The 11,226-nt window shown below is 43.8% G+C and overlaps 1 protein-coding gene across 2 annotated transcripts in view; it reads left to right on the top strand.

Moving 5' to 3' along the window:
* The first annotated feature begins 4,923 nt into the window (after positions 1 to 4,923).
* The window catches only part of KCNK10 (potassium two pore domain channel subfamily K member 10), a 187,520-nt gene continuing 181,217 nt past the window's right edge, over positions 4,924 to 11,226 (top strand). The window contains exon 1 of one of the 2 annotated variants that reach the window (XM_089663110.1): positions 4,924 to 5,214. In XM_089663110.1, the coding sequence (XP_089519236.1) occupies position 5,214 (1 nt within the window). In that variant the 5' untranslated portion in view covers positions 4,924 to 5,213. Of the gene's footprint in view, positions 5,215 to 5,242; positions 5,655 to 11,226 lie in introns of those variants that run through there. The other variant, XM_089663109.1, reaches the window with a different exon arrangement.

Here is an 11,226-nt window from a genome sequence, read left to right as displayed (position 1 = left end):
CATACTCACAATTGGCATACAGGTGAAAGGCGCGTCACACTAAACAGCGGTGTCCAATCCACACTGCATATAAGTCCACAAATGGACTCAGCCTCTTCCTCAGAGCCAACACACTGAAAGTCTGTACCTCTGGGGCCCCTACCAGCCTGCCCCAATTTACACACCTACTCTTAAGAGTTAAAGTTGATAGAATTCAACATATATTTATTAGTGCTTTCAATAAATCAATTTAAACAATAAGAAAACATACCATAAATCGAAGACTAATCAACACAAAGGGCACAGTATCAGAGGCGGGGAGGATCAGGTGGGCACATTACTGGGATCAGGAGGGCACAGTACAGATTACAGGACGCTGCCCGGGACAGTTTAATAAAAAAGCATGTCTGTCCCGGCAAAATCCGGGATAGTTGGCAAGCATGATGTAATGCAAAATGATCATGGAGAACCCAATGCCAGGGATGCCCATGCGTTAAGACAGCTCTGGGTATTCCCAGCAGGAATAAAGAATTATGGGGATACAATGGAGAAAGGAAGATCTGGTCCTGAAATACTCAAGCTCTGCGTTCAATGTGTAAATGTTCCGTGTATAAGGGAAGAAATATGGGACATCTGTAGGTCTTCCCAGCATGGCTGTACTCTGAATTCCTCATTCTGCTCACACTCTGGCTCATTCTGTAAAAGTGATGCAATGTAAATACAATGGAAGCGTCCCATCAGCCCTGCCGCCAATGGGAGGGTCCCGGAGCATTTCCCATCTGTCCTGCTCGTTATTCCCATCAAATACACCATCTGCTTCCTGGCTGTGGGCAACATTTTGGTCAAGGTGGATAAGTTTTTATCAAGACAATGGGGTTGCTTTACTAAAACCCGGAGAGTGCAAAATCTGGTGCAGCTCTGTATAGAAACCAATCAGCTTCCAGCTTTTATTGTCAAAGCTTAACTGAACAAATTGAAGTTAGGTGATTGGCTACCATGCCCAGCTGCTCCAGATTTTGCACTCTCCAGTTTTAGTAAATCACCACAATAAGTGCTATGACCCATGGTTTTTGTCATATTTAGGAAGGAAGGAAGGAAAGAAAGAAAGAAAGAAAGAAAGAAAGAAAGAAAGAAAGAAAGAAAGAAAGAAAGAAAGAAAGAAAGAAAGAAAGAAAGAAAGAAAGAAAGAAAGAAAGAAAGAAAGAAAAGAAGAAAAGAAAGATGATGCTTGGAGACGGGAAGGGAGAGGAAGAAGAAGGAAAACAGATGCAGAAATAATAGGGAGGGAGAGGGAATGGATGATACAGACAGAAAATTACATTAAATAGATACAGAGGGTATGAAAATGGATGGCAGAAAATAAATAATAAATAACCAACAAAAACAGGCAAATTAAAACAACAAATTAAGTGAGAGAGTGGGAGAGAAAAATTGATATCTAGGTAGACAGAATTAATTAAATTAATTAATTAATAATGAATTAAAGTAAAAAATAAAGGAATTTTTTTTTTGTTTGGGATAGAGTGGGGACAGATTAGAACACCTCTCAGGTTTTTATGTCTATCCCCCCTTAGGGAGATTCACCCTCTCTACTTGTCCTGTTTACCTTTATTATTGAAAGTAAAAGAAAATCCCACAATTTGGGTTGTCCCCAGAAAAGTACGAGGGAAAATGTTGCAATATGGACATTAGTTCCGGTGACCTGGGAGAATCCTTAAAGGATTCCCTTAATTGACAAGGATTTCCTCTCACTCCCTGTGTGGGTATGGGGACAGGAAATGTAGGGAAATCTCCCCAATTGGACACAGAAAAATAAAAACCTGACAGGGTTCATAACCCTCCCTTACTAAAGTTTTACACATAGTGCTCCTTTAATGATATGTATATATATATATATGAATAGACAGATTACTGAAAGATAGATAGATAGATAGATAGATAGATAGATAGATACTTGGATAAAGAAATTATAAATAAAAAGAAACACACAGACAGACAGGTCATAGTAGTAAATAGTATAAAAGGAGGTGCAGCGCTAAAAAAATTAGAATACCAATAAATCAATATATAAGAAAATTGTCCAATAAAAATAATTCATAAAATTGGAATAAACAGTTCAAAAGGTGACTCTTGTGCTCTGGTAAGACTGGACCCGGTGTCTGTGCAATAGTGGTGTAAGTAATGCGCACTCACCGGACGCACATATATAATGCGCCTTATATCAATAATCCAGATGTCATCAAAAAGGGGGGGGTTCAGGAACTGGGTGGTCTTCCCTCTAAGGGATGGTTGGTCGTCAGACACGATCCTTAGGGTTTTACAGGAGATCCACGTCCACTGGGGTTCCCTTTTAAGGGTAAGCCAGTATTGCTCCCTGGGTAAGGAGATTTCCTCTGTAGATGTAATGATCCGTCCTGAGGCAATGTATCTGCAAATTTAAAGAGCTCCCCCAGGGGGTTGGGACAAGGATACGCCCATAGTGTAGTAGGTATTAGGAAAATGTTATTGTAACATGTAGATAAGATGCATCAAAAGGATATATATATTTATATATATATCTCGGAGCGCTCGCAATTATTTTTATGCAGGTCATAGTAGTAGTTTAGACATGAAGTGGACAAGTAGACTTTTCCATGGATGTGGCTGTTTATTGTACCATGGTAAGGAAGTGAGATCATGTTATTGTTCCATGGGGGAGAGAAGGAAGGAAGGAAGGAAGGAAGGAAGGAAGGAAGGAAGGAAGGAAGGAAGGAGGGAGGGAGGGAGGGAGGGAGGGAGGGAGGGAGGGAGAAAGGAAAGAAGGAAGGAAAGAAAGAAAGAAAGAAAGAGAGAGAGAGAGAAAGAAAGAAAGAAAGAAAGAAAGAAAGAAAGAAAGAAAGAAAGAAAGAAAGAAAGAAAGAAAGAAAGAAAGAAAGAAAGAGAGAGAGAGAGAGAGAGGGATTGTGAGGAAGAAAAGAGAAAAAGATGCATAAATAATTAGAAACGAGAGAGAAAGGATGATACAGAGGGAAATGAAAACAGAACGAGGGAAGTGCAATCAGAAAAGAGATAGAAAAGAAAAAGCCCATTAGAAAGAGGGAGAGAGGAAGGCAAGGGGAATAGGGGTGAAGGGGGAGCCCATCGTGGAAATAGGAGGGATAGAAATAAAGAAGAAGAGGCTTCCTGGGGAGGAAGGAAGAGGGGAGAGATGGGGAAAGTGTGGGTGGGAGACAGAGGAAATCACCAAAGAGAAGAAAGAAAGCAGGGAGCACAGAGAGGACAGAGAGAGAAAAGAGAGCCGGAAAGATGGAAGAACGGAGAGGAAAAGACAGGTATGAAAAGTGACAATTGGGAGGAGAGCAGAGAATGGATAAGTGAACAGAGGAGGGAAGAGGAGGATGCATGTCTCCAGGAAGAGGAAAGGGAGGGGAAGGTGAGAACAGAAGAAACAAGTTTATAAAGAAGAGGAATGGAAGTAACGAAAAAAAAAGAGGGGGGGGGGGGGGGTGGAGATTGGGAGAGAGAGAGATTATTTATTTATAGGTTTATACCAGGACTCAGCATATTGATAAATGTTATACATCACTTAACATCCCCAGGACAGGCACATATAGCAATAAACATGTCCATGTATTGCTACACATCAGCACACATTGTAGAGAACCTCTGTTGACAAACGTTGGCACCCTGGAAAGAAAACATCACCTGTTGTGTTCTGTTTTCTTTTTTTGCATATACGAGAAACAATGAGAGAGGAGAGCGAGAAATAGAGAGAAAAAGAAGGAAGGAAGGAAGGAAGGAAGGAAGGAAGGAAGGAAGGAAGGAAGGAAGGAAGGAAGGAAGGAAGGAAAGAAAGGAAAGAAAGAAAGAAAGAAAGAAAGAAAGAAAGAAAGAAAGAAAGAAAGAAAGAAAGAAAGGGGGGGAGAGAGAATGAGAGGGGGAGGAAGAGAGGAGGAGGAGAGAGAGAAAGAAAGAAAGAAAGAAAGAAAGAGAGAGAGAGAGAGAGAGAGAGAGAGAGAGAGAGAGAGAGAGAGAGAGAGAGAGAGAGAGAGAGAGAATATTTATATTAGAGATCAAACCAGGTATTACTGAATATTTGTTTATTTACTAAGATCAATAAATCCGTTACATTGTATGAAGAGAAGTGTTCTCAGGAGTGTAGAACAAGTTGTGGCCATGCAGATAAACAAGGACTTAGGTTTTGCTATTAAGTAATGGAAGCAGCAGAGAGAAAAGCGCAAACACTTCTAGCAACCAATCAGAATCCATGTATCGGCTAATATGAACTTAGTTCATCGTCGGTGCGCTCTGTGCTGCCTTAATGGATAGAAACATAAAAGAGTGATAGCAGAAAAATTGTCCACCGAGCCTCTTTTTAACATTTGGATTTTTTTTTCATTTTAATTGTTTAATTAGTTTAGTTTTTAATCTGTAGTTGTGTATGTCGTTTAGATTTCTTCCTAAGGGATCCTTGTAAATGGGACTGTGGGGGGTGCTAAAGACTTAAAATCTTACATACAAATAGGCCCTTTTTCACACGAGTGCCAGGATCGGATCCACTTGCAGTTTTTCAGGTGGACCTGATTGGAAGCTCCATGTATAGTGCACAGTGATGGTCCTATAGATAGTGCCCAGGGAGGGGCAGCAAATGGCAGGATTCGGACCCCCGGGCACAGTGATGGTCCTATAGATAGTGCCCAGGGAGGGGCAGCACATGGCAGGATTGGGACCTCTCGGCACAGTGATGGTCCTATAGATAGTGCCCAGGGAAGGGCAGCACACGGCAGGATTGGGACCCCCGGGCACAGTGATGGTCCTATAGATAGTGCCCAGGGAGGGGCAGCACACGGCAGGATTGGGACCTCTCGGCACAGTGATGGTCCTATAGATAGTGCCCAGGGAGGGGCAGCACACGGCAGGATTGGGACCCCCGTGCACAGTGGTGGTCCTTTAGATAGTGCCCAGGGAGGGGCAGCACATGGCAGAGCCCCTCTTCACCCCCTACATGGCTCAGTATAGATATCAGGGGGAGGGAAGCAGAGAGGCGGCTGTTTACCTGGGCAGGACTGGGCAGAGCCCTGGGTGGCTGTGTCAGGTGAAGCAGGCAGCCTTGCCATTGTGAATATGTATGGTGAGCAGAGCCAGCCTCCCATGTTCCTGCCATGTGCTGAGAGCCATCCAAGCGTGTCTCCCGCATCCAGCAGCCAGGAGCGCCTCATCCTCCTCCTCCTCCTCCTCCTCCTCCTCTGCCAGGCAGTAAGTAGCAGCCAGGCTGCAGTGGCCTCCTCCTCCTCTTCTGTGTCCTCATCTCCCTCCATCCTGGGAAGCTTTCTCCTCATTGCAGTCACCCAGCAGCAGGCATGACGTGATGCGAGAGGCTTGTGAGCATCCATTAGCACAATGCATTGTCTGGGTGCCCAGGGTAGGCTGCAGCTGCATGGCTGTGGATGGAGTCATATTAGTAATGCTGCATTGCTCCAATCCAGAAGGGGTGCAGCCTACAGCTGAGAGCATCTGATGTTATCATAGGACCACCTTTCTCATCATTCCCCCCTCTGTGTGTCTGCCATCCAAAGCATCACAGCCCAGGCTTCCACACACAGCCTGCAACATATACTGTCTGGGCTGCACACTCACTGGAGTCATGAAATTCCCAATAGAAGGAAGCAGGAAGCAGGTGAACTTTGAGTCACAAGGTGGGTGCAGTGCATGGCATGGTGTGTGGCTGAAGGGTCTGGCCATGGTGGCCAGGGATTGGGGGGGGGTCTGGTCTGTGCTGGTTGGGTAGCTGCAGGGTCTTGCCATGGTGGCCAGGAGGGATGGGGGGGGGGGGGGGGTCTGGTCTGTGCTGGTTGGGTGGCCGCAGGTCTCCTGTCTGGGTGATGCCAGCTGGTGTTGGGGGGAGGGGAGGATGGGGTTCAGTCCAGGGGGATTCCCAGCTTTTAGTCGATGCTATTAACATTTCAATAGCTCTGCAGCACTGCTATCCCCAGCATATTAAAATGCATAGAGGAGGCCATCTGCTGAGCAAAACTTCCCTCCACCTCTAACTTACTGCTACTTATGTTCATCACACCACACACCTTCCAATCAGAGCAAGGCTGGGGTCTGCATGTCTTTGGGCATGAAGATTGGACTAGGTTTGATTGGATCCAATGAACATGTTTCATTACATCTAAGCAGGTTGTAACAATGTAGAATTGTACATACTGAGGATGATTTACTAAAGGCAAAATAGATTGTGCACTTTGCAAGTGCTGCTTAGTTGGGAAAGCTCTGCTGACTTCCATCCTCCAATTATATGCAATCTAAAAATGCTGTTTATATATATATATATATATATATATATATATATATATATATATATATATTTATTTATTTATTTATTTATTTATTTTTCCTTGCATGTCATTGGGTAATCTTTGCAAAGTGAAGGTTCACCAGGGGAGCTACGGCACTAAAGCAAACAGTCTATTCACCTCCAATAAATCCACCCCACCCCCACTAGGTTGGTTAAATCAGAATTTTTGTGCTTCGGGCAATCCCATGATTATTTTATACTTCATTGAATTTGAAATCTTGGATTGGATTTTGGTTTCAAAAATAGAAATTTACCAAAGAAATTGGGAATCTTCATTTAATAATACATTTCATTGAATTAATAAATGAATAATGAACTTAATATGATTAATAAATCAATAATGAATAATTAATATGATTACTAAATGAATAATCACTTCAATGACCCAATCCTGCTAAAAGAGAATTCCTGTTTATTTCTTCTGGGGACTCCTGGGGACTGATTTACTAAAGGCAAATAGACTCTGAAAATTCAGTTCCTCCAGAACTTAGTAAATGAGGTGAAGCTTTTTCACTTTGCAAAGGAATACCCAATCACATGCAAGAAAAAAAAAAAAAAAGAACATTTGTGCTTGAACATGATTGGAGGATGGAAGTCAGCAGAGCCTCCACCTATTTACTGAGCCCGTGAGCAAAATGCCCTTGCAGAGTGCAATGGCATCTTCAAAGTGCACAGTCTATTTGCCTTTAGTGAATCAAACCCCATAGTGAGTGCAGCTACAATGTGTTGTTTGAAGATCCTTCAACTTCTATCAGGATTATGTAATGTGAGGACACACCTAGACTTTTCATTTCTTTGGAAACCAGTCAGACAGGCTTTAGAACTATATACTTGTTGGTACATCTATAGGAGATCCTGTTTTTGTTTCTTGTTGCCTTCCTTTGGATCCACTGCGGGTATAGGATTCTGTATATAGAGGTTTTCATTGATTTATGTATTTAATTTTCTTTCCCCTGTTGGTTGAACTAGATGGACCTGTGTCCCTTTTTAACCTAACTAACTAAATATAAGATCGTGTGATATAATTAGGATTGTACAATCAGATTGTTATGTGTGTGGTGACCTCTAGGGGAGGTTGGAACATGGCAACACAGAATTGTAATGTTAATGTGTGGTTTATTCTGTTGACTGCCCATTGCTGCATTGTGTCCATTCATTAATGACCATGCATGTTCTAGATTGTAAGCTCTTCAGTCTGCTCCCTGCATCTCTCCTCTGATTACTTTCAGACCTGGTTCACACCAATGTGGTGTGGGAAACGCTGATAGTCCTGTGCATCTCCCGCACCGCCTTGCTATCGCATAGTGTTCATGTGATTTGGTGTGGGTGCAATGATAAATTAATGACATCCCGAAACAGGTCGCAAAATAGGATACGATTGACAGAATTCACATCATTTGGGTGAGAGCACTTGGGCGTGTTAGAGGGAGGAATAGTGCCCCATCATTGGTGTCAGTGGAACGAATAGTGTTCCATCATTGGGATCAGTGGGAGGAATAGTGCCCCATCATTAGTGTCAGTGGTAGGACTAGTGTCCCATCACTGGTGTCAGTGGAAGGAATAGTGTTCCATCACTGGGGTCAGTGGGAGGACTAGTGCCCCATCACTGGTGTCAGTGGGAGGACTAGTGCCCCATCGTTGGTGTCAGTGGGAGGAATAGTGTCCAATCATTGGTGTCAGTGGGAGGAATAGTGCCCCATCGTTGGTGTCAGTGGGAGGAATAGTGCTCCATCGTTGGTGTCAGTGGGAGGAATAGTGCCCCATCGTTGTTGTCAGTGGGAGGAATAGTGCCCCATCATTATTGTCAGTGGGAGGAATAGTGCCCCATCGTTGGTGTCAGTGGGCAGAATAGTGCCCCATCGTTGGTGTCAGTGGGAGGAATAGTGCCCCATCGTTGTTGTCAGTGGGAGGAATAGTGCCTCACCGTTGGTGTCAGTGGTAGGAGTAGTGCCCCACCATTGGTGTCAGTGGGAGGAATAGTGCCCGACCATTGGTGTCAGTGGGAGGACTAGTGCCCCATCATTGGTATCAGTGGGAGGAATAGTGCCCCACCATTGCTGTCAGTGGGAGGATTAGTGCCCCATCATTGGTGTCAGTGGGAGGACTAGTGCCCCACCATTGGTATCAGTGGGAGGATTAGTGCCCCATCATTGGTGTCATTGGGAAGACTAGTGCCCCATCATTGTTGTCAGTGGGAGGACTAGTGCCCCATCATTGGTGTCAGTGGGAGGAATAGTGCCCCATCATTGGTGTCAGTGGGAGGAATAGTGCCCCATCATTGGTATCAGTGGGAGGAATAGTGCCCCATCATTGTTGTCAGTGGGAGGAATAATGCCCCATCATTGGTATCAGTGGGAGGAATAGTGCCCCATCATTGGTATCAGTGGGTGGAATAGTGCCCCATCATTGGTATCAGTGGGAGGAATAGTGCCCCATCATTGGTGTCAGTGGGAGGAATAGTGCCCCATCATTGGTATCAGTGGGAGGAATAGTGCCCCATTTTTGGTGTCAGTGGGAGGAATAGTGCCCCATTTTTGGTGTCAGTGGGAGGAATAGTGCCCTATTTTTGGTGTCAGTGGGACTCATAGTGCCTCATATCAGTGGGAGGAATAGTGCCCAAAGGGCCAGATCGAGGCAAGGCCTTAGATAATATCAGATGATGTACACCTGGTTGTTTGACAGGTCCACTTACCCAGTACAGATATCACTTTGTATTGTTTCTCTTCATAAATCAGGGATGGCTTGTACTTGGATCAAACAATACAAACAAATTATGTTTATCTTCATCCAAAAGAGAGAGAGAGAAAGAGAAAAAGAAAGAAAGAAAGAGAGAGATAAAGAAAGAAAGAAAGAAAGAAAGAAAGAGAGAGAGAGAGAGGAGGAGAGAGAGGGGAAAGAAAGAAAAAGAAAGAAAGAAAAAAAGAAAGAAAGAAAGTAAGAAAGAAAGAAAGGATGGAAGGAAGAAAGAGAGAGAGAGAGGAGGAGAGAGAGGGGAAAGAAAGAAAAAGAAAGAAAGAAAGCAAGAAAGAAAGAAAAGAGAAATAGATAGATAGAAAGAAAATATTTATATTAGAGATCAAACCAGGGATTCCTGAATATTTGTTTATTTACTAAGATCAATCCATTCGTTACATTGTATGAAGAGAAGTGTTCACAGGAGTGTAGAACAAGTTGTGGCCATGCAGATAAACAAGGACTTAGGTTTTGCTATTAAGTAATGGAAGCAGCAGAGAGAAAACCGCAAACACTTCTAGCAACCAATCAGAATCCATGTATCGGCTAATATGAACTTAGTTCATCGTCGGTGCGCTCTGTGCTGCCTTAATGGATAGAAACATAGAAGAGTGATAGCAGAAAAAAGACCAATTGTCCACCGAGCCTCTTTTTAACATTTGGATTTTTTTTTTTCATTTTAATTGTTTAATTATTTTAGTCTTTAATTTGTAGTTATGTTTGTCTTTTAGATTTCTTCCTAAGGGACCCTTGTAAATAGAACTGTGGGGGGTGCTAAAGACTTAAAATCTTACATACAAATAGGCCCCTTTTCACATGAGTGCCACGATCGGATCAACTTGCAGTTTTTCAGGTGGACCTGATTGGAAGCTCCATGTATATCTATGGGCAAGCAGAACGTGCGTCCATTTACTTCCACTCAGGCTGCTTTCACACTGATCCATTTTTTTCTGCTTTTGCATTAAAAAAAGCAGTAGAAATACATGTGACCGTGTATTCCTGTAGCATCCTTCACACTGATCCATTGTGGGTCTGGTGCATTTTTTAAAAACCCTGCTTGCTGCATATTTGGTGCGGAAACAAGCAAACAAACAAACGCACCATTACTGCACCTCCCCATTGAAACCAATGGAAAAACGCGACAAAAGTGCATAAAGAATGCTGAGTTTTTGTTGCGTTTTTGAGTCACATGTCCTGTAAAAATGCACCTCAAACGCAGAAAAAACACATATGTAGGTCCTGCGAGACTCCGAAACGTTGCCTTGCTTTAACTATGTGATTGTTAATTAAAACTTATATTGGTGGTCCTTGGTGTGCTGGTGACATTCTGTTCAGTTCCAGCCGACAGTCGCTGCAGCACCCACTTATACACACTTTTTTAACGCAGGAACGCGTGCGTTTGGATCAGGGGCGGACTGACCATTTGGAAACTCAGGCACTGCCCGAGAGCCCGGGGTCAGTAGGGGGCCCCATGAGATACCCCTGGTACCTTTTTCATAGGCTTTTTTGAGTTTGGGCAAGGACACAGGGGCCCCATGATCCCCTATTGCCCGGGGTCCCCATGAGTTGTCAGTCCACCCCTGGTTTGGATTGTACACTTGCACAGCAATGCATTGCGGTTCCTGTGCCAATCACATGCGATGTGCCGCACCGTATCCGTGTGAACCCGGGCTGAAAGTACAGTTTCTCTAGATCTGCGGGGAACATGCAAGAAAAATAGAGAAAACATTTTTGCTTGCACATGATTGGATGAAAGAAATCAGCAGAGCTTCGCCTCGTTTCAGAGCTTCCCCTCGGACATAAAGCAACTGCACTTGCAGAGTGCACAGCCGGTTTACCTTTATTAAATCAACCCTAATGCATGTCCATTGGGGGTTATTTACTAAAACTGGAGCGTGCGAAATCTGGTGCAGCTCTGCCTAGAAACCAATCAGCTTCCAGGTTTTATTGCCAAAACTTCACCGAACAAGCTGAAGATAGAAGCTGATTGGCTCCCATAGAAGCTGATCGGCTGCATAAAAAATGCTGAGTTTTTGAGTCACTTATCCTGTAAAAATGCACCGCAAACGCAGCATGCACAGCTGCACCAGATTCTGAGTGCTCCAGCTTCAGTTAATCTTTCCCCATAACACCCCGGTCGCGCTGGGTGCCACTTGGCATGCGATTTGCATGCC

This window comes from Staurois parvus, unplaced genomic scaffold (assembly GCF_062004578.1).
Source record: "Staurois parvus isolate SC_StPar_1 unplaced genomic scaffold, SC_StPar_1.0 ptg001627l, whole genome shotgun sequence".
NCBI lineage: Eukaryota > Metazoa > Chordata > Amphibia > Anura > Ranidae > Staurois > Staurois parvus.
This window is presented reverse-complemented; position numbering and strand designations above follow the sequence as displayed.